The sequence below is a fragment of the Dunckerocampus dactyliophorus genome, chromosome 12, assembly GCF_027744805.1.
Source record: "Dunckerocampus dactyliophorus isolate RoL2022-P2 chromosome 12, RoL_Ddac_1.1, whole genome shotgun sequence".
In the NCBI taxonomy this organism is placed as follows: Eukaryota; Metazoa; Chordata; class Actinopteri; order Syngnathiformes; family Syngnathidae; genus Dunckerocampus; species Dunckerocampus dactyliophorus.
Genome location: NC_072830.1, coordinates 20291135 through 20314812, shown reverse-complemented (window position 1 = coordinate 20314812; position 23678 = coordinate 20291135). Strand labels below are relative to the sequence as shown.

The following is a 23678-nucleotide window of genomic DNA, read 5'->3' as shown; positions in this document are numbered from 1 at the left end:
AGCTAATTGAGGAATAAAAATAATACATAGCAGTAGTAACATCAATAAAAACTGACAGAAACATTGTACAATGAATAAACAAATACATGATAGACAGTACATTATTGAATAACAATATATGAATGAAATTAAAATACGTGGTAGCATACATTGTAGTTTTCATTAAACAATAATGAATTCATTCAGGAACAATTGATATTAGACACTATGGTTCTCAGCATTGTGCTTCGTCCTAATACAGGGGGTCCTAGTTTTATGATATTCCATGTTACAACGTTTTGTCGTAACAAACGCGCTCCCATAAATTAATTAAAACTTAATTTCGGTCTGTAAACGCGCGACTCGCTTGAGAACTAGTTACAATATGCAGAGTGGAAGAATACAGACCGCGCTCTGTAATAATGCAGTGTGCGCCTTGAGTGTGCAGTGATAGAATACAGTGTGTGCCTCCACACCTGCACTGAGTAAGAATAAAAAAGCATATCAGTTACCTTTTTGCACTTCATTATGTCTCCCAAGCAGCTCTGTGCCAAAGAAAAGGAAAGTCATCATCATGGAAGTGAAAATGAACATCACAAAAAGCTCAGAGAGAGAGGAGAAACGTCCACCAATATTGGTTACTCTTTCAGTCCGAACCGTTCGACTGTTGCGACCATCATTAAAGACAAAGATTGTTTAATCTGAATGAATGCAAAAGGGGTCATGAATTCCGTGTGCTGTTACAAGGATATCTGGAGAGCGAAGATGAGGTGATCCTTCCAGACGAGCCTGGGACAATATTTTAAGAAGACAACCACAGAGATAAAAATAAGGAGTTGTTCTGTTTTTATTACTGTTTTTTTTTTTTTTAATCTTTTTGTTACTATTTTATATGTTATGTTATTTGATGTTTTTTTTTAATGTTTTTTAGAATGTGCCGTGGTCCATTAAAAAATTAGCGCAAATGACTCCCGCTCCCACCCCGGCTAGACTTTGCACACCCCTGGTTTACCCATCTGTTTTTATTTGCCTTTGAGTGTCTTTTCTGTAATTACCTAATAGCATTATTTTTTGTTTTGTTTAAGTTTAAGGTCAAGTATTTTCGACATATAAAGCACTGTACATGTTTACTGTTTAGGGGGACGTGAGGGCAACATGAAGGCGACACTTAAAACCACGTGACCGGAAATGGAAACAAAGCCTTTTGCGAGTTTAGTTATGAAGCCGCCGCGTAAAACCATTTTTTAAGTACTTCATTTGAAACACTTCATTTTCGAAATTTCTTAATTTACATTGGTGTGTTAAAAGTGTTTTAGCTACAATTTGAACTAACATTATTGAATTCGTGTCAAGCTAGCTGCAGTCCTTTAACCGCAAGCCCTGAAGTAGTCAAGCCGCTCTGTGTGTGTTGTTGACAGGCGTTTCCTCTTTCACAGTAACCGCATGTAGTGTGCTACTAGTCGGCACCAGACTACAAACTTGGCACAACCCCTTTTCAAGGCATCGGGGAGGTTTTAAGCTGACACCATAATAACTACTTCTCACATACCAGAACGGAAACTGCCAGGTAAGATCGCATACTATTTTTACCCCCTCATACTGTTAAGATTTATTGTTGCCTAAATCGTTTTGACTCTGTACGTCAATGTACCATACTTTATGTTAATAGCGACCTTATTTACTCGGATCGTGATCTCTAACACAAATTCATAGTGATGTCGTGTTTGTATGGATACATTTTCAACATGTTTAAGTACATCACATGTTTACATTTGCAAAGTCGGAAGATCTTACTCAATCTTACTCCTTCAATGTTTATGGAGATGTTCCCTGGAACCCCTCTGACTCAAATAACGAGCAAAGTTCCCACATTCTTTTCCAAATTGGCAAATATGAAAGTGCATCATCTGTCATTTACTCTCTTCATGTAAAAGTTTCCTTGGCAAGTCCCAAATCATCCCCGAGCTGGTGGGAAAGAACTGTTGAGCATTCAATCAGCCAACTCACCCTGAGTCATTTACTTGTAGTATTTTTAATTTGAATTACACAAGAACGTGCATGCCAGTATGTCACTTGAAATGATCAGTTCTTTCCATTGTTATCCTCCCAGTCTCATTTCCGCTGTGCAAGCATTCCCTCCAGTGCATGACAGAAAATAAAGCAAGCTCTTTTGCTCTTCCAGCGTACCTTTTTAAATGGATGAAATTAAACTGCAGCATACATACAGTTTGTGTGAACATATAATGTATCTGAATGAGTAATTCAGTCAGTCATTTGTACCACACTGAAAAGGAAACGAAATTTAAAAAATTTAAATATTACGAGAGCATGTACTGTAATGAGAGGGGAAAAATGATCATTTTGCAAGAATAATGTACTTTTACAAAAAATATAAATACTTTTACTAGACTAGAGTTGTAATGTTAGAAGAATAACATCCATTTACTAGAATAAAGTCATAATATTGTACAAATAGGATGTAACATAGAATATTGTCATTGCACAAGTGGACATCAAAAATGAAAACTGTAAACTAACAGTACACTAATAATAAATAACAATATCACAACAAGCCTAGTCTTAAACAAGATAAACCGGTGAAAGAAGATAAAAGAAAAATAGAATAGTGAATAAAGTTAAGATCAGTATCATACTGGTATTTAATTATTAAATTTTTAATCTATTATTGTTATGGCAATAAATTGCAACAAAATGCAACTTTAGAAAGTATCAAATCATAAAGTTGTGAGAATAATGTTGTCACATTATTATGTTATTATATTATATTACATTATGAGGGGGAAAGTCATAATTTTACCAGATTAAAGTCATAATATTATGGGGAAAGTGTACGGAATTATTATGATTATAGTTAACATGGCAAATAGTTGTTTATCCAGTTCCCTTTCATCCGGAAATGCATGAACTGGCAAATGGTTGCTGCTGTAATGGAAATGAACATTAATTGCAGGCATGCCTATCATGATTCATAAAATTCTTTCTTTTGTTGTTATTCAAATTGGGCCCGATCCATTGTCTGTCATTGTCTTTTGTTTTTTTTCTTCTCGTAGCTGAACTACAAGACTGTCCAGTATTTTAATGAAACCGCCTGCGAGTTCATTTCAAAACGTGGGAGGGACGAAGGTTTTTTGCAGCAGATTCCTAAAAAGAGCCAAAAACTTTTGCACGAGGTCCTTAAAAACTCCTGTCACATCGAGGATCTTTGACTAGTTTATGTAGTCGTTCCTTAAAAACAGCAGAGCACTCCTGTCTGATAAAATGTCGTGCACTAGTGTTTTTGCTGTAGGATCTTTGAGTATGGCTTTTTTGCAGTAGATTCCTAAAAACATAAATGCGCTCCTGTCATTGGAGGATCTTTCACTAGTGTTTTTGCTGTAGGATCTTTGAGTATGGCTTTTTTGCAGTAGATACCTAAAAACATAAATGCGCTCCTGTCATTGGAGGATCTTTCAGTAGTGTTTGTTATGTTCCTAAAACCAGCAGATTGCTCCTGTCATGTAAAGGATCCTTTACTACCATTTTTGTTGTATCTAACGTACTGTAATGTCTCATCAGTGTGACATTACTGACGCCCAGTGACCAAAATACTACATAGCTTGTCTTTCAATATTTTCGAATAATCGGCCAGAGTCAACCATGAAACAGCGATCATTTTGTTATAAATTTTGGAAAAAACGCGATACAGCAAGGGAGCGATGTTCGAACCGCAATGTAGTGAGGGACGACTGTATTCCTAAAACCTGAGTCCTCCTGTCATAAAGAGGATCTTCGGCTAGCCTTTTTGCAGTAGCTTCCTAAAAACATCAGCGTGCTCCTGTCATACACAGGACCTTTGGCTAGCTTGCAGTTGATTGCTCACAACAGCAGAGCACTCCTGTCATCCAGAGGCTCTTTCGCTTTCGCTTTTGCTTTTGCAGTAGATTCCAGAAAACAGAAACGTGCTCCTGTCATATAGAGGATCTTTTTCTAGCAGGTTTGCAATAGATTCCTGACAACAGTAGAGTACTCCTGTTGTATAGATAAGTGACTACTATTAACGTAGTGCTTTTTCATCTGGCTGTATGGCTTTATGACTTCATTAATGACTACCAGTCGGTGAAGTAAAAGTTTTAAGATATGACCCAGTCTTGCGTTGGCAATGTTATGCAAAGTAAGAATGGTGAAGGGTGAAGTTCGACCCTTACAGCCCTTTCTGAAGAAGATCCAGAAGATTTGGCGAGGCGCTGTTGCATTGTCCAGTCACAGGAGGGCAGTGTTACATTGGTGAAGTCTGATTGTTTTAAAATAAAAAATTAATACGCTTTTCTCAACCGTTTGATATCCCTCAGGTAATTGTATCTGTTTTAGTGAACGGGCGTTGTGGGAGTAATTACTGTTTTGCCATTTGTGCAATTAAGTAAATAGTATTTTTTCAAATGCACTTCAGTGTAGTGAAGTCCCCCGTTTCCACGGAGGCCATATACAGGAAGACTGAAGGAAGAATGTAAGATTTTCCGAGGCTAGACTGCATGACTAATGCTATGCTGCACATACTAATGGTCATGCTGCATTCGGTTTCAACTTTTTATCTTCGCAATCCACAGCCAAGGGTGTGTCTGGAGCTGCTCACTTCTACGGCGAGCGAGATGGGTCAAACTCGCTCGACTCCCTCGCACAGCACCAGCACCACCCCCGGCAGAGCGCTATGGAAAGCCAGTGAGGCGAGCCTGCCGCTCCGCAATCGTAGCTTAAGGAGCGGGAGAAAGCGTCGTACTTTCCGGCTACACGGGAACCCGATGAAAAACCAAGCCTTGTCGTGTTTGGGAAGGAGAAAGCGAGACTCCAGCCCGACGAGAGCGGAGCCTAGCTGGGAAAGCGGAGCCGGAGATCCAGCCGCTCGTCTCGAACGCAGGGAGGGAAAGTTACCCCGAGACGAGGCCGTGTCGGCGGCAGAGGAGCAGCGAGTCGCTGCCGGTGGCTTTTTGGTGGCACCGCAGAGCCAAGATGTGAGCAGTCAAACGTGTGCCGAAAGCGGGGATAGGACTGGTGCCCCGTCGGATGAACCAGGTGTTGAAAGGCGGAGCGGTGAAGTTAGCGCTGCAGGCTTTCAGGAGACGATAGCCGTGCAGGAGGACAATGCATCGGACCTCCCGAGCAGGATCATGGAAGAGCAGCCGCTGGGGGGAATCAGCCAGAATTGTGTGGCGTCACCATTTGGAGAAATGAGCGGGACCGAGGTGGACACTTCTCGGACTTTAACAAACTTACAGTCAGGTGTGGACAGTGGGTTGTTGAAAGTGGACGATTTGATTAAAAGTGATTTGGTCGCTGCCCCTTGTCCACATTCATCAACCGAAGACACAAACACTGTGGCTGATATTGAAATGCAAACGGACACTGATGAGCCTCCCCAGATTCAAACGTTCCCAGGGACCATACCTAAACTCATCATCACACGAGACCCCAGCCCCAGTCGACCCCAGGAGTCACCAACCAAGCTCACCATACGTAGCGGGTCGTGCTTTGAACTTCACCCGGACGACGAGTCCCCCTGCTCCGACAGTGGCTGCGGAGGGTCCCCGGCACTGATGCGTTCCCCGAGGAAGCTGTCCAACTCCTCTTCCCTTGGTCTGTCCTCAGCCTCGTCCTTTGAGGAGTCTGAGGACGACTTCACCGGCAGCGACATCGAGTCTAGCCTGTCCCCGACCAGGTCCTTGTGCAGTCCGGACGATGGCTCGGTGGTAAGTGACCTCTTCAGCCTTAGCCCGTGTTGTTGTTTGACAATGGACCACTATTCGTTTCATTTAGCACCTAATTTGTTGGCTGCTGAGCTGCTTGCTGAAATGCTCATCTTTGCATTTGTTTTTTCAATAACACATAAATTGTAGTACATATCTTAGGCATGTGTCAAACACATTCCTCCTATATGTTTGCAAAGAACAATACAGATGGGCCTCAGGCTAGGCACGGGTTCTGTTTGTAGACTGATGTACAGTAAGCCGGATCTTACACCCAAATTATACGCAAAATAACTTTCAAGTCACTCACACGGTACACAGAACACATGAAAGACATAAACACAGTAATAAAGTTATCACTGTCGCTTTCAGAGGACCAGCGACCTGGCAGTTATGTGTGCTGTTAAAGAGTTCTGTGATTTCCGAGCGTCAGTGAACGTGACATGTGTCCTGACTGTGTGTGTGGCTGCGTGTAGAGGGGACAGTTGAGTTTGCTGATGTTGTTTTGATGCGGTTCAGCCTGTTTTGTGTTTGCGATAAAGAGATTGTTGTTGATCCGGCACCTCCTCGTCGAGCGGGTCTTGTGTTTACGGACCAAAATTCCATTTTTAATTTACAGGAGCGCATGCGTAACCACGAAACGACGCAACACGGAACTCCATAATCCGAGGACCATTTATTTATTGGGTGACTCAGACGACTAGACGCACCTGTGCAGGACCACATACACACATGGCTTAAATGCTGCTCAGATGTTTGTCCCATGTTGTGAACACTTAAGCATGGTGACGACACGCCAGCTATGTCAAATCTGTTACTTCCTCAATTACGACCATTTCTCAAGTGTTGCTGCTGACATGAGAAGAGGAAGACATTTAGGCCACATTTCACAGGTAGTGAATCCAGATTCCCCTGCTGGATGGCCTTATGTCAGCTTTCTAAATAGTGTGCAAGAACAGCAGCATGACAAAGTGTGGAACGTACAACGATGACTTTATCTGCAAACATAAATACATACTTCTACGCATCCTTTCTTAGTCATAAACCAGATCTACCCCATTCTATGAGCCAACTGGAGTTTGGTCTGCACTTGAACCTGAAAGGTCAAACACAAGCCGTCTCAGGGTTCTTTTGAGACAACCATTCATTATTCCAATTAAAAAATAATGGAAGTTAAATCAGTTTGTTCCAGGGTCAAACTGTTGCCATCATAGTAGGTTTTATTAACTGTATGGACAATGTTTTCATAGAATAGAATGCCTTTTATTGTCACTATACAGACATACAGTGAGATTTAAAGCAACTTCTTTTCTGTATACTCAGAAAGAAATATACACAGTACACAATATATACACATTTACGGCATGGAATAAAATATCAGTTCAAGAAAAGGTGAGGAGGTGATATGTTCGTGAACACAAGTCGGTGGTATGTTATCACACAGTGTACACAGAGAGATTGCACAGTGTTTCAGTCATACATTATTTGATATTGCACATTTGGAGATAGAGGGAAGAACGGGGGGCGCGGGATGCGTCAGTGCGGTTCGGAGTTCAGTGTGGTTATTATGCCTTTTGGGGAAAAACTGTTCTTCAGCCCGGTGGTCCTTGTTTTCACACCCCTGCAGCTCCTCTATTATGCAAAATGGACTATTTGATCATGATACCATAACAGTGATGTGCCCCCATCAATTATACATGGCTTGTTGGCTCGGTGTCATGGGAGAGCGAAGCGATGATGGTTGAGGGGAGAGGGGCTGCGTGACAACGGTCAGTCCAAATGAGCAGTGTTTTTTTTGTGCCTTAATTTTGAGGTAGCAAAGGCTGTTTTTGAGTCACAACGTGCAATAATTACTGTTGCGTGGTACCTCCGGTCGGGGTTTTGGGGACTGGGCTCCTGGCTGGAGATTGCGGGTTGCGTGCCTGGAGAGCGGAAAGGCGTACGGGTGTGTTCAGTGGTCAAAATACGTGCCTGTTGGTCACTGTCCGGGAGGGCACTGATGTAATAATACATTTTTTTTCTAATATTCTCGCGATCAACCGGCAAAGTCCCAAAGATCGTGAAGGACAAACCTCCTTCTGTCCTTCCAGCTGGATGAGCTCACCCCATGAATCCACACATCACCGTAGTCTTCACTACACTTCTTAAAACGCAGCGCAAACAAATCATATTTGGTCCCCTGAACTTTGCAGCGTAAACTCATTCTCGGTGGAAACTCCTATTTTTCTAGTTCCAGCTAAAATCACAAGGCTTTGCAGGGCTGTACGGTTAGCGTTTTCACTCGGAGCCCAGCATTTAGGAGCAATATGACATTTCTTAAACAACACAATTTGATTAACATTGAAAAAATGTACACAGTAGCACACATTTGCACATACATATTAAACACAGTGCCATCATAAGGCCTACTGTAACCCTCAATGCACGCCAACCCCCAATTCAGCTCTGCTGCTGTTTACTTAACATTTGCTGTCAAAGCAATCTCCAAGGCACTGACACAAAGACTTTTTGGAAAAAAGAAAGTTTCATGTTTTCCTGCGGAAGCTGTCACACTACGTGACAGAAATTCTTGGAATGACACCTTGTAAAAAACAGGATGTCTCGGCTGCAGACGGCCTTGTAGTGAGTTTGCGTCTCTGTTGTTGCACATGTTGAGTGTTAAACAATGCTAGCCACAAGCTCACAAGTGTTACGCCCTGCCCAAAATGAAGTAGCCATTAATAGTTGTACTCTATTTTTTGAAGTAATCCAGTCCAAATTACTGCTACTGAACAGTTCACCCTACTTACCCGTCCATTAATTCTTTTAATTGCGCAAACTCAGCGCGGAGGTTATGTTTTTGCCGGCGTTTATCTGACAGTCTTGTCAGTTTGTCTGTGTTCAAAATAACTTGAAAAGTTCTGAATGGATTTGGATGAAATGTTCAGGAATTGTCGGAAAAGGGATATGGAAGAACTGATTCAATTTTGGGGGTGATCCAAAATCCAAAATTCAAAATTTTCACAAAATTACCTAAAACTAATTACCTGCTAGTACTGCCACATTTCTCAACCGATTAAAGCCATTCCAACAGGCTACCTGGGACATTCAGGCTACTTATATTTATACAGATTTTTTTTCTCCCAAAATTCACACTTTTCCATAAAACTGCTATTACCTACTACTACTTCCACATTTCTCAACCGATTCAGACCGTTCCACATACCAAGAATTCCCACTTTTTTGACATTCCCGTGCAATGCAAAAAGCCTTTGTTCTAAAGAGTTTTAACTACGTCAACATTTCTTTACCGATTCAGACCGTTCCAAAGTCAAAATTTGAAACCCATTCGGGACATTTAGCCTTCCTGGTACATTGCGCTACCATGTTAGGTGTTGGCATGCTAACGTTATTGTGTTAGCATTACTGGCATTTTTACCTATTTTCATGGGTAGACACATTTATAAACACTTGGCACTATCATGCTAGGTGTTAGCACATTGACGTTAGCATGTGAGCATTGCTAGCATGTTAACATTAGCATAGTAGCATTTTTAGCCATTTTCATAGGTAGACACTTATATAAAGACTAGGCACTATCATGCTAGGTGTTAGCATGCAAACGTTATCATTGATAGCATGATAACATTAGCATAATAGTATTTTAAACCATTTTCATAGCTAGACACATATATGAACACTTAGCGCTATTATGTTATGTGTTAGCATGCCAGCATTGCTAGAATGTTAACATTAGCATTGTAGCATTTTTAGCCATTTTCATAGCTAGACACTTATATAAACACTTACCACTATCATGCTCGGTGTTAGCATGCTAACATTGGCATGCTAGCACATGCTAACATTAGCAATGTAAATATGTAGATAAAATAAATGTAGGACTAATGTTTATGTTGTAAATACAATATGGGGGGAACTATGCCGCTTGGTGGAGATCTGCGCTCTCCGAGTGCTTTTCTAGCTATTACATTCTTGAAAGATTACTCTGCCATCCATCTTTGATTGGCAGTGGTTTGTTAGCTAGGTACAGTAAATACTGTAATTATAGCTGGGGCATTTATTTACCTAAACCACAAAGAGGGCTGGGTGTAAACTGGGGAGAGACTGTTTTTTTCCGATAATAAAAAACCCAGAGACATAAGCAGAATGGCCAGGATTTCTGAACCTACAGCAGTTTTTGTTGACATTTTCCCCCATTCGGGCATATTTTTTAATCTTCTGTTTTCATTCACATTTGTAGCGATGGGGGTATTGTGTATGGTTCTGAGCTGTTATTCAGCAATTGGGCTGTAGATATGATGTGGCGTTTAGGGATGGGTACGGAATTTTAGGGCCCTATGATTTCCGTGTTAACGGAATCGCGGAATTGACCAATAAAAACGGAATCTACTGTCAAACGCGGAAACTATGCCATCGTGAGAAGAGGGAAAGTTAGTGCGGGGAAGTATCTGCCCGGTGGGCCGCTCAATCGTGACGGAAATCTCATCACAAACACTACTAAACATGTCGAAACGGCGGCGAACAACCTCGGAAACTCCTCTGTCACGGAGCGTGAATGGAAGCTTACGGGGTTGGCTTAGTTTAGGCTGGATGAGTATGTTTTAACGTGACAACCATTTTATAATGTAAGGACCATTTTCCAATGCCCACTGACGACGTGCAGGTTCTGATAGGACACACTTTCTGCTGGTAAAATAATTTGGGGAAAAACTAAAATGTATTTTGTAGGGCCCTACAATTTGGTACTTACGTATGTAGCGATCAAATTCTTTGTACTAATGAGTTAAGCTTCAGGAAAATCAAATGGTACCGTGTTTTGGTGCCTAAATGCATCCTTGTGAAGACTAAGCCAGACGGAAGGGAGCCCTTTGCGCCAACAAGAAGACAAATTTTGGCTTACAAGCCTTTGAAAAGAGTACACATGAAGTGCAGTGTACTGTATCAAGTGGCCTGTTTTCAACAGGGTATTTGACAGCTTTTTTAGTTGGACACTGAACATATGCGGTAGACCATGTAAGCAAACATGGTACCATGGTTTCTCTAAAATAGCCAATAATTCAAGTGACGGCATGGTCTGTTTTGGATCCCGCCGCAGCTTCTTCTTGGGTTCCTCTGCTAGCATTCCCTTGTACAGGTGCTGACGTTTGAGGTGGTATTTCCCAACTATTTTACATTCCAACGACACAGCTTGCCAACCACAATACTTCCATCCAAAGTGCTCCCACACATATCTGGTTTTAAGCACTGAGGTGCTAGACTAATGTCTACAGCCGCCGTTATCTCTCTTGTGCTGACTGCGTGAACCGGAAGAGGAACCGGCATCTCGGTAACTTGCTAGAAATGCTCGATAGTGACTGTAGCGGCTAGCTGAGCTAATCGCGCTTCCAGACGGAACATGAGGTATTTGAATGGGACTTAATGTATCAATACTTGCAGCTGAAAGATTGATACTTTCTTTGGAAACAAAATATCGATATGCAGTCGCCGGGTCACCGGTTAATTAGTTCCAGACCCCACCCGCAGTAAGTTAATATCCGCTAAGTAGGATTCAATATTAATAAAGCCAATATTTTCATTGTTAGACCATAAAAAAACTGTTTATGACCTTCTAAAAATGTTAATAATAACATTATTAGAGCCCTGTAAACATAACACCACTATAGTCGTGTCTAGTGTTACCTAATATAGTAGCAATAATAAGACATAACTCACCGTGACCTTTGGGAACGTTTCTTGTTGTTGTAGCATCTCGCTCAAAATGCGTTGCATCCTTGTTTTTTATAGCGTATGAACGCGCATTGTGTTCTGTGTCCCGATTGGCTTGGGGGAACCCGGCCATTGTGTTCTGCGACCTGATTGGCTGTAGACCATTGTCAGTCAGTCTCCATCGTGCCGAACTGCCGTGTTTCCTGTTGTCTGATTGCTAGCAAACAGCTTGCAGAGACGCTGAACTCTGTTTGCACGTTTTCTCCCCGACAAAACCCAAAATGTCCATGAAACGTTCTGTAGCCAAAAGGCAGAGGAAGATGCGAACCATCGCACAAAAAGTTGGACTTGTAGACATGCTGAAGGAAGGTAGACATTACGCGGCTGTAGGGCGCCATTACGGAATACAGTAAAGTAATCATTGGTTGGAGGAGGAGAAGGAGGACGAGGATCCAGCAACAATATGTTTGAAGAAGGATACATGCCTGTTAAAGCCTGTCTGAGAAAAGTGTATACAGTGTATTGTGAGGGGTTTTACAACCTTAAAACATATATAATAATTGTAACAAAAAAAATCAAGTTGGCTACTTCGCGGATTTCACATATTGCGGGCTATTTTTGGAACCTATCCCCCGGGATAAACGAGGGAACACAGTTTATCTAAACGAGCTGCTGCAGTAATTTTGTTTTATGTGTTATGTGTTATGTACATGCGCAAAACTGTCTTCCGGTCCTCCCATCCATCCATTTTTTATGCAGCTTCTCCTCATTAGGGTCGCGAGGGTATGCTAGAGCCTATCCCAGCTGACAATCTCAAAAAGAGGATTTAGAATCCAGATTAATTTTGAAGCTCATTTTGAACTGAACACTGAACAGGCAGTTATTGTGTGCACACTTTAATGCAGTGTTACTAGACAGTACCTATTAATGAAAAAAAAAAAAAACAGTATGGCAAGTGTAACACACATGTGCTTCAGCAGCTGAGTATCATAACCAGCATTTTAAAGTGCATGCAGAGGTAAATAAAGTTGCTGGATACTTCAAAATGCAGCTACTGTACTCTGCGACTACAGGAGACTACAATAATCAATAGAATAGAGGCTTTTAACTAGAGATTACAGTAGTTGTATTACGTTGAAATATTTAAGCTTGTGTGGTAAATCAAAATACAAAGACATGGTCCGCAACTACAGAGAAACAGTGAAAGTAAAAGCTGCCGCTAACAGAACAAGTCAGATTCATACTCGTATATCTTGAAATATTGTGTGATCATTTTAGTGTGTTTGCAAAAAATTGTGATTTCTTGTCTGCATTTCTCCACATAATGCCTGACTTAAAGTTAGAGTGAACACTCAGCATCTCCACTCGATGAGTGGACGCTGTCATTTACTGGCTATTACATCCACGGCCCGGAAATTAGCAACCTGAACACACTTGAGCTGTTGTAACAAACAGGATGACGCACTCTGAGCAGTTTCAGATAAGAGCAGGGCTTTAATGGTCACATTTTGTCCTCCGAGTTGAGTAAAAAGCCCTTGTGTCGGTTTGAGAGAGAGAGAGGGAGAGAGAGAGAGAGGGCGTGCGTCATGGCCGCCGTCGGCCCGGAGAAAGCGGCGGCTGCCCTGTCAGCTCCCGACCAAACCAGTTACAGTTGGTACGCTCTGATGGCTGCAGATACTTGCTCACACATGCACGCTCTCGTTTGCGATGGCGTATCCTATTCAGAGTTCAGCGTGTGTGTCATGGAAAATTGGGCTGAAGGCAAAGTGGGTTGCTAGGCGACGTCTTTGCCGTATATGGTGCTTTTTTTTCCCTTCTTCTTCTTCTTCTTCTTCTTCTCCATTTCTTGATCGCAGCATGGCACCGAGAGTATCTAGACTGTCTCTGATGTTTGACTGTTACATTTGCGTGTTGCTTAACGCCCTACACGCACACATTCAGCCTTTAGTAAAAGATTGATATTTTCCCTCAGAATGTCATGACACACAGTGGAACAGAACACAAGAGGAAAAATGGTGTAAGCCAAGATAAGATTACGCACAGTGAAACTTAAACTGTAGCATAGACATGCTCTTCCTATTATATATATACTGTATGTATGTATATATGCATTTGTATGCTTAAGAGCCATATGTGCTTTCTTTTTAGTCCCACTCATCACGCCCACTGTCTGCTGGGCAAAATATTTGAATCCATTAGTTGGAGAAGCAAACAGTTATTGACAACATGCCTTCACTGTCATGGACAATAAGTGGCAGAAGAGGGAAATCGTGCTACTAATCGCTTCTAACTCTGCAATGAACAACACATTACTTTCTTCTTTGGTTTTTATTTTCAACTGTACTGAGTACTGAGGAGCCTGGAGAGATATTTTAATGGAATGGAGGAATTTTACGTTGGCTGTTCTGAGCTCCTGCTTCCATGCCAGTAAGCAGAATTATGCTAATCGCTGTTAGCATTAGCCGACCTCATGTTGCTGTTCTTCAGATCATAAATTAGCGCCTCTGCTGTGTGATAATTAGAGCGGGGTTGTTATTGAGTAGCTCTCTTTGCCATTTGTAACATGCATGAGTTTCAACAGTTGACACAACCAACATTTTAAAGCGCATGCAGAGATAGATTTAGCTGCTGGATGCTCACCACTCATGATACTTCAAATACAGCTGCTGCCATCTTGTGGAGTTAATTAAAAAAAAACAAAAAACATTCAGAGGTTTCCTACAGCCACAGTGATTTAACGCTAATGTTTTTGAACTGGCACTATAGAGACCCCGTAAACCACGCACCTGGTGACTGAAGCATTGAAGCATTTACAGTAATCCATTGTTATGCCCATCCTCAGCATTACATTCAAAACAACAGCTAACAAAAAAAGAAAATGCAAAACAAGGTTGAGTTTATCCTTTACATGCACAGATATGCTGTGATCTTGCAAGACGTCATGCATGCCAGCCAGCCAGCCATTTGATTCCGCATATTTGTCTCGAAAAGGTTGCAGAAGCTTGTAGGACTTGTATGACTGCTGGGGCTTTTGTTGTTTGTGCCAAATTTATTCAAACGCATTTGGATGGTCACAAACTGCTCAGACAATATGGGGCAAAGGGATGTGGTTTTGATATAAAGAAGTTACGATGAAAATTTGGAACAGTTTATGCAAACAACTGTGACTGCACACGAGCAGTCATTCCTTTAGCGGATGACTGTCGTCTGACAGGTTCTGCATCAACACGCGCGCGCAAAGGCACACGCACAACTTTCCGTCACTTCAAGGTACATTACATTGACTTCCATTCCTTTCCAAATGTAACCTCCCCTTGCTCTTTCTTAACCCCCAACCACAACCTGCCACTATACTTTTGCACAACATGCAATTTGCACCTACATGCGTACTTCCTGTAGGTTTACACACCACTGTGGAATTCACCATCCAGACTGAAGATGAGCAGTGGGAGGGAATGGAGGGATCTCGCTCTTCCTACCCCCATGCGGCTAAGAGATTGGCTCGGTGTGGGGGCTCTAGTGGGGATAATGAGAGAGAACAAAGAAAGAAGACATATCAGTGGGAGAGACGGTGAAGAAAGAGAGAAAGACGGAAGGGAAATTCAAATTATTCATGAAAACAAATCAGACTAGGTTGATTAGGATGCAAAGGGATGTTGACGCAGGACCTGTTTTGTTTGGAATTGTACCAAAAAAAAGCTTGCAGAGAACCTGAGGGTGCTCCATGTTAAGATTTGACAGGAGGATTATGTAGCAGGCAGTACAAGTCTACACAAGTCGACCGGGAGGCCAAATCACGGTAAGAGAGAAATCAAGGTTTTGGAAGGATTCAGGGACAAGAGGGAGCCATACCACCTTGTGGCCCACCAGTGGAGACTGTTCACTGACGGTGAGGGGCGTAGTCTGCTGGCTTATTGTTTTGTTTGTGGGGCTGTGTGTCTTCCTCCATTGTCAGTGAGGTTGAGAAACACATCTGTCCTTAGAATACTTCAAGTGCTTTGCTGTAAATTTGCGCAGGTGTTTGATTAACCATTGAAATTCAAGCAGGGTCATAAGAGTTGTATAGTTTTGGAGCATAAAACTTCAATGGTGAAAGACTAACAGAACAATACTATAGCAAAGTTCCAACAATACAATTGTTTTTTTTGGCACCCGACTTTGAATAGAGGACCTTCATTGTTCTACGGCTTTAGCATGCATGTGTTAGAAGGATGAAGAGTCACACCCGTCATACTTGTAATTAGTGTGACCAATTGGCCCACCATAAGGACATGACCATAGAGGGAAAACATCAACACCCCCCCCCCCCCCCCCCAAAAAAAAAGGTGGTGAGTCACAAATGTCTAAAGGGCAAAAGGACATCAACTTTTTTGAGAAAGCCAGTCTGCATATTGCAAAAACAATGATGCAATACATTTAACGCTCTAGTGTTTCGTCAGCGTGACGTTGTTTTGGATTGTGCGGCGGTTACTCGAATGATGCAACTGAAGGCTCAGTCCACAGGTGTCTACTAGTCACTCTCAATACTCGCAGCCCAATCTTCGGATCTTGATTTCTGACATTGACGTGTTGTCTGACCGACTGTCATGACTTTGGCTTAGTGCGCATCTAATGCGTCAACGCCACTTGCACGACAACTAGAAATGGAACTCACTCTGACACAGGAAAAACGGCTCACAGTGCTGTACATGAGTGACATAAGTAATTTAATGTCAATTACACACTCAATTATGCACAATTATTTTACCAAGCAGCTAACATTGCAGCTACATAGCATTTAGCCAAAATCATAATTAAGGTGGCCGAGAAGTGCAAAACACATTAACAAAAAGTGTCACTTCATTGTCATGAAGTATTGTGCCTTAGAAAATACGACGTCTCATAGTTTAGGTTGGGGTGAGCAAGGTACTACAGATAATGCATTTTTGTCGAGTACGAGCATGAAACAAGGACAGCTCGTCATTATCCATACTTGTGCTGAAGGAAAATCCTCATCGGGTAGCTACTTATGTACTCACTCTTTACGCTCTGTGATTGGCCAGAGTGACCGCCCCTCCCTAACCAGGCTGCAGCCAGAGAGGAGCCGTGCCTTCACGAACGCGGTGCAATTGGCAAGACAGAGTTTAAAAGGTCACATTGGTCACTGCCTCCACTCCGGACGGGTGTTTTTAGGTTTTCCTCAGCTCGCCTCTATTTCGTTTTGTATCTAAAGCTACTTGGTAAACTTGTTTCGTAACGTACGCGGTGCGTCTGACAAGACAGAGCTGTAAACGGCTTGTGTTGCATCGGTCTCTGCCTGTGGTTTGTTTTTTTCCGTCTGCTTGCTTCTAATTTGGCTGGTGATGTAAAGTCAGTAGAAAAACTTTGGTCGTAGTACTGAATGCGGTGCTTTTGAGAAAAATACAGTGAACAAAGCTGACAGATTATTTCCGTTTGCTATCACTGGATGTTTAAATGAATCACCAACTTCACAAAGATCATTAAAAAAATAATAAAGTCTTGCAGATCACTTACACACATACACAGTACACATATAGCTGAATAGTGAACAATAAATACATCAACTTCTGATCAGTCCCTGTCAATTTCAGACTTAAAATAATGTACTTATTTAAGGCCCAACCATTTCCGGGTAAACCACGCCCACTTCCTCTGAAAACAGATACGGATACAGATAATTTAGATGGGTGAACAGATGCAGATACAGATAGTGGTGTACTCGCTCATCCTTTAATTCCTATAACATTCCTAGAACTCATTCCCTTTCCGGCTGGTGTAACTGTAATTTGGTTTTTCCTTTTGTTCATGTGTTATGCACTTCTCGGTCACCAGACATAATAGTGTATGACTAGCATGAAAATGGCGAGAAAACCCGCCAGCAGTTTGTCATACGACAACTGCAATACCAATCAAATGCCACCGGGGGACAGCATTGGTCTGCACCTTCCTGAGTACCCCTCCATTATGAGCCATCCTGAAAGTTTGCGTAGTTTTACTTTATTTTAGTTTTATTTTACAGTAGTTAACTCATCATTATACTTCCATGACACTACAGTGTAAGACAGGAAGACAGTTACTTAAACATTGCCTGCACAGTAAGAACAAATTCACTTTACATTGTTTGTTACAACCGGCCTCGTGGAACCGTTTGGTTCTGCTCTAATTATGAACTCTTACCATTCATCTTCATTTAAAAAGCTGACTGACATGGCTTGTTTACATTCCAACTTTGGTGTTACAAAGCAGTCAAATCAAGCCTGTTTTTCAGGTAAACAAAGGGCTGCTGTTTCTGCTCTGTGCGGATATTGTTGCATGAAGTCACATTTTATTGTGACGGAGTATCGACACAGCAGCTGTGGAAAGAATGCATGCAAGGAGAGTAGACACAAGCCGACATGTAAACATGGCAGAGATAGGAAGGGAGGAAGTAAGAAGGCATTTACACAGCTCACATGGCTATAATAATAATTACTTTTCATTTGGCGGCCCCTGTTACTCATATAAATGTCTTTTGGCACGTAATTGGGCTTTCTTATTCTTTTGTCTTTGTTACCAATGCAGCATTACTTAGAAATCACATAATTTGTTTAAGAAGAAAATGCAACAATTCAGAAATAGGCCGTAAGAGTCCAAACAAATGACACACACACACGCACACAGAAATGACTCCCCCGAGTTCTAATCACTTGTTTGCGTCAAAGCTTCAACTGAACACTGTCCTTGCTGTGTGACTTCCCAACAAAGATAACACACTCTTTTAGACAGTACAACTCTGTTTCACGACACCACACTGTCGACTTTAGTAAATGTTTTATGAATGGGCTTTGTCAGTGGACTAAAGGGGGAGGATCCGACCAATGTCTACTACTAATGTGTGTGTGCGCACACGTAGCTCAGTGTTTAGTTTGACTGACTGACCTGCAAGTGTAGTCAGAAGACAATGACACCTCTTTCTTTCTTTCCCTTTTCCAGAATAAGTCGTGGCAGAAGTTGAAGACCATGGTGCACTGGTCCCCCTTCGTCGTGTCTTTCAAGAAGCGCTACCCTTGGGTGCAGCTTGCCGGCCACGCAGGTATGCGCACACACCACACATGAAGTGGATGCACGATAACTCCCACACAAGCTTTAATCTTTAACGGTTTGTGTTCACCAAATCACAGGTAACTTCCAGGCTGGGGAGTATGGTCGCCTGTTAAAGCGATACTGCGAGTGCGAGCAGCAGTGCCTACAGAAGCTGATGAAGGACACGCTTCGGCCCTACGTGCCTGGTTATTATGGGGTCGTGCAGAGAGACGAGCAGGACTATAACCTAATGGATGATCTGCTGGCTGATTTCGACTCCCCCTCCATCATGGACTGTAAGATGGGCAGCAGGTGAGAAGGAGCAAGACACTAACACAATCATGTTAGAAAGCTGGATGAAAGCAACAGCATCTGCAGTCAAATGTAACCTTTATATACACGAGTGTCTGCACTCTTGCCATAGTCGCCCACAAGGTTGATTAGAATTGCTTTGACCAAATAATTGGACCAAAATTGATCTCAGCTCAGTTTAATGGGTAGCCTATCAAAGGATCTTTAGCTTTTTTACCAACCTCAACATAGATGTCATCACTTGTTCCGAAAGTTAAACGTGTTTTAGCTGGTTTGTGACAAGAATGTGGTGCTTATGAATGGTGGTTAACTTATTTTTACACTTGCATGAAATCTAACAACCTTATCTTTCCACAGTACGGTGGAACCTCGGTTTTTGTAATTAATCTGCTCCAAAAGGTCAGATGAGAACCGAAATGTACGAACACCAAGGCAATTTTTCCCAAAGGAAATCATGTAAATTCAATGAATGTGTTCAAGACACCCACAAATACTAACAAAAAATACATTTTTATAGAGAATAATTATAGTTTCACATGCAGGAAACATTGTGAAGTAATTATAAATGACGAATGGATAGAACATTATTGTTTATGCGGCCTTATGTGGACTTCCCGTCCTTCCCATCCTGGAAAAATTTAATTCAATAGTGTTTCTCCCCTTCTTTAGCAATTTGCTGGCACACACAACTTTGCCGGGTTATTTGGCAGTCGCACTGAATTAAAAAAAAAAACAACGCATGGACAGTGAGTCAGCAACGCATTGAGTGCTTTGTTTGGGTACTTGGTTTTGTGGTACTCTACATTACGGGGCAACAAGCGCATGAAAACCTGGGCAAAATTTTAGCAAGAAATTGTGACAAAAACCGAATCATCCGAAAACTGTGACGTACGAAACTCGAGGATTGACTGTATCTCACAAAAGTGAGCGCACCCCTCACAATTCTAGTATTTTAAGTAAAAACGTGTCTTACTGCTTTGAATGTGAGTCACCTTACTTTTTCTTTTATGTTCTTCTCTTAACTCTTAAAGCAGAATTAATCCTTTAAGGCTCACTGAACTGAGGTCTTGCACTTGCACCTCAAACATTAGAGGCATATAAAATATTGGTCAAATTACCAGGTCTCCACTATACTGTAATAACAGTGTTGTCTTCATGATGGACAATATCATTAAAATAGGGAAGCAGGGACATAACAATTAAACGTATCACTGATTAGTATTAAAAGTGCTTTACTTTTTTGTTGTCAGGACCTATTTGGAGGAAGAGCTGATGAAAGCGAGAGAACGTCCACGCTTGCGAAAGGACATGTACGAGAAGATGGTTGCCGTGGACCCTGGGGCCCCTACAGTGCAGGAGAGGGCCCAACAGGGCGTCCTCAAGCCCAGATACATGCAGTGGAGGGAGACGCTCAGCTCCACGGCCACCCTGGGCTTCCGCATTGAGGGCATCAAGGTGAGAAGATTGCACTGCAAAGTAACCTCAGTTCCCAAAGCGGGGCACACCAATTGTCACAGGGGGTACGTGAATAAAAATGAAACAATTAGCGCCTAACTCAAAATTACAAGAGCCCCTGAATGCCTCTCAGCGCCGAGCGCATAGTCAGAGTATAAAGAAGAAAGCGGACAGAGAATGAAGTTCTTCATTTGTCCCGTGTGAGTTATATGAATATGTAAGTTTGATGATTATGTTGCGCATTAATAGTGTTTAATCTTGTTATATTCTTATGTTAGTTTTATATTGGTGTTCCAATCCCCGCACTGTGAAAACCTGTCAGAGTGGGGATTCCCCAGAAAATGAGGCTTTATTGTTGGTTGTATGTATTTTTGCACTTTGGATACTGCTTTATCATGTTTGTTCAACTTTCCCTTTCAATTTGTTAGCAAATTAATATGCAGACTTAAATCATAGCGATTGCCAATGGACAAAAGTGAAGCTCAAGTTCAGCCCATTCAAACGGAAGGATCCCAACATTCGGCTGAAATAAAAGATATGTAAGACGCATACTTATAAAACGTAGCAAAATTTGAGCATGCAAAATACAAATTTTTGAACCAGAATTACTTACTTACTATAAAATTAATTCAGCAATTAATCATGTTCAATATTTCAAGTTAATGAAGATTAAAAAGGTTTATGTTTTTTTTAAGTGTGGAGGGAGTAGTCAAATATCTGAAGGGGTATGCGACTTTGACAAGTTTGGGAACCACTGAAGTAAAAGATTTTTTTTTTCATCCAGACTGATAAAAATGTTCCAGTCCATCAAGTCTTCACAACAAGCAAGCAAAGCATTTTATTATGTAATATGTTTGTTATGGAAAACCCGTGTGTTAATTGCTTGTACACGCATACAGCATTTGACTACTCAATCAACCAAGTGTCAGATGACATACCCGAGTACTTTTTATGTTAGCTGTGCATGGCAGAAAACGTGTTCAGATTTCTATCAAGTAATTTCTTAGTAACAAGCGAGTCGACTACACTGAATCACTTCCATTTCAAAGCCAAAAGCTAATCAGAGCTGCAGTGTTGTTGGGTTGTCGGGTACAACAACATTGTCGGGTACAATAACATCAACAGGCAGTCACAGAGGACATCAGAGCAAAGTATATTCATTTTATTTACATTTTTGGGGCTCCAGCCATTGGCCGGGAGGACAGAGGAGCTTTGTCTGCTGATCCAAGGCTGAATGAAGTCCGTAATCCTGCGGTGTAGAAATAAGAGAGTGCTATTATTCTTCATCCTTGGGGGATTTTGACCGAACAAACATGTTATTAAGACACCTAAGACATTCGTTAATCTATGGAAAAAAATAAAAATATATCTCCTTGGAAGTAAAGTACATGTTTCATGCAATGACTGGCTTCAAATGCATGGGTCTTTTCTCCTACAGAAAGCCGATGGAACCTGCAACACCAACTTTAAGACGACCAAACTCAAAGAGCAAGTCATGCAGGCCTTGGAGGACTTTGTTGACGGAAACACTCAGACGCTGGTGTGTTTCCAACAGCTCTCTAAATGAATGATAATGAACTTTAATGAGTACAGAGGGAGGGTGGGGGCAATCATATAAAGAAATACACCTAGTAGTCAAACATCCTTTTTTGTTTGTCCATACTGTAACGTTTTTTCTTTCTCTTTCCTCTCTCTAGAAGCTCTACCTGCAGCGGCTGGAGGAGCTTCGATCCGTGCTGGAGCAGTCGCATTTCTTCAAGACACACGAGGTGACACACACACACACACACACACACCAAAATTCCTGAAGAACTTGTTGACATTTCCCTGTCAGTGCCATTCTGTCTTGAACATGACGTCATGTCTCTTCTTCTTCCAGGTGGTGGGAAGCTCTCTGCTGTTTGTGCACGACGCCTCAGGGAAGGCGCGAGTGTGGATGATCGACTTTGGGAAGACCGTGCCCTTGCCCGCCCCCAAGACTCTGGACCACAGGACCCCCTGGGTGGAGGGCAACCAGGAAGATGGCTACCTGTGGGGACTGGACAACCTCATAGACATCTTCATCTCCATGCTTCCGCAGTCTCTGACATCTTGAGTTGGATTTTTTTTTATGGAAGAGGGGATATGAGAGTTTCACCACTGGAAGATGATAGTGGAGAGTGTGGACTTCCACTTTATGCAACACATCTTTCCAGTGGTACCTTTTGGAGGACTTTACTGCAAAGTGGGATTTGTCAAAGGTCCAGCATTGTTCGTCTGCTTAGAAACACTTGCAACATGAGACTACTCATCTCCCTCTTGTGGTTGGAGGTTGGACTCTGCGTAAACCGCAGCGACAAGACTTTTAAAAATCCTTTCTCGCTGCCTTGGAGGTTATTGCATTTAAATACATTGCAACACTAAAACCCTGGTCAAAACTTTGTGTTCAGCAACTAGTGTAAATACAAATTTATTTAATTTTTCTGGCCTTTATATAACCTGCTTACCTTCTTTGTACAATGCCTGTGTTGTTGTTTTTTTCTCCCACTGACCTCTACCAGAACCATTTTTATATAACAATAATGAAAGTCAAAGTATGTGATTTTTTGTGTTTTTGTTTTTGTTTTTCATGAATCTACATACAAGCAGCAGTCGGGCGGCCATGTCTGTTTGTTGCACTATTCATCCTCAGAGAGCCATCAAAACAAAACAAGCCGTGCCTCTGTTGTGTGTTTAAACTGGCAAGCAGCACTCGGGTTTACACACTCTTAAGAATATGTGCGCTGTTGTGTAACAGTCCCAGTGACGTTGGAGCCATAAACGGAAGACTTAAAACTGGAATGAACTCATTAAAGCGATGGGTTTTCTCAAATGCTGATGATTGACGACGAAAACAGCGGCAATAGCATATGGATATCCTGGAAATGAATGGCCAGTGCTTGCTGCCTCTTTGATTGGGGCGCAGTGGAGCACTTTATATAATCATGTAAAGTAATGGCCTCCTGTTGTCCTTTGACTATGCATAGACTGTTCAAACTGAACTGAACTGAACAGGAAATCATCAGGGGTCATCCTCACCTCTGAAAAGTGAACAAACTGGCACAGAGAGGCATGGATTTGTGTTTACAAAGTATTATGCGACTTCTACTTCCATGCGTGGAGAACAGTTAAGAGGGCTTCTTTTTTTTGTTTTTTTTTCTAACTGGGAGTTTTGTAATGTGAGGAAACTGGATTCAGTAACATTTTGTATTCTGTAAGCGCATTTTTTATGTCAGAAAATGACAGCAACAACAACAGGTCACATTTTGATATGGAATCCCTGCTTTGTCATGAAGGTAACGGATTGCAATAAACTGGAAATAAGATGGATAAGAGTCAGGGTTTATTTTCTTGAGTTGGAAAATGTGACACGTGTATGTAGTCTTTTAAATTAACCATGAAATAAAC

The 23678-nt window shown here is 41.8% G+C and overlaps 1 protein-coding gene across 2 annotated transcripts; it reads left to right on the top strand.

Annotated features, from left to right (window-relative positions):
- Positions 1–1221: 1221 nt before the first annotated feature.
- itpkcb (inositol-trisphosphate 3-kinase Cb) lies at positions 1222–23655 on the top strand. Of its 2 annotated transcripts, none has more exons than XM_054794485.1 (8): positions 1222–1546; positions 4584–5720; positions 18396–18495; positions 18584–18797; positions 20048–20252; positions 21691–21792; positions 21950–22021; positions 22132–23655. In XM_054794485.1, the coding sequence occupies exons 2-8, from the start codon at positions 4626–4628 to the stop codon at positions 22345–22347; spliced, it is 2004 nt and encodes a 667-aa protein (XP_054650460.1). In that variant the 5' UTR covers positions 1222–1546; positions 4584–4625; the 3' UTR covers positions 22348–23655. The 2 variants fall into 2 exon arrangements, with proteins under 2 accessions (XP_054650460.1, XP_054650461.1); XM_054794486.1 differs by lacking the exon at positions 1222–1546 and adding an exon at positions 4337–4483.
- The last annotated feature ends 23 nt before the right edge of the window (positions 23656–23678 follow it).

What these genes read in the sequence shown, in the direction of transcription:
- itpkcb (XM_054794485.1), top strand. Translation starts at nt 4,626, where the DNA reads ATGGGTCAAACTCGCTCGACTCCCTCGCACAGCACCAGCACCACCCCC. An exon ending in GTCCGGACGATGGCTCGGTG is followed by an intron (nt 5,721 to 18,395) that starts GTAAGTGACCTC and finishes TCCCTTTTCCAG; the next exon opens with AATAAGTCGTGGCAGAAGTT. An exon ending in GACTGTAAGATGGGCAGCAG is followed by an intron (nt 18,798 to 20,047) that starts GTGAGAAGGAGC and finishes TTTTGTTGTCAG; the next exon opens with GACCTATTTGGAGGAAGAGC.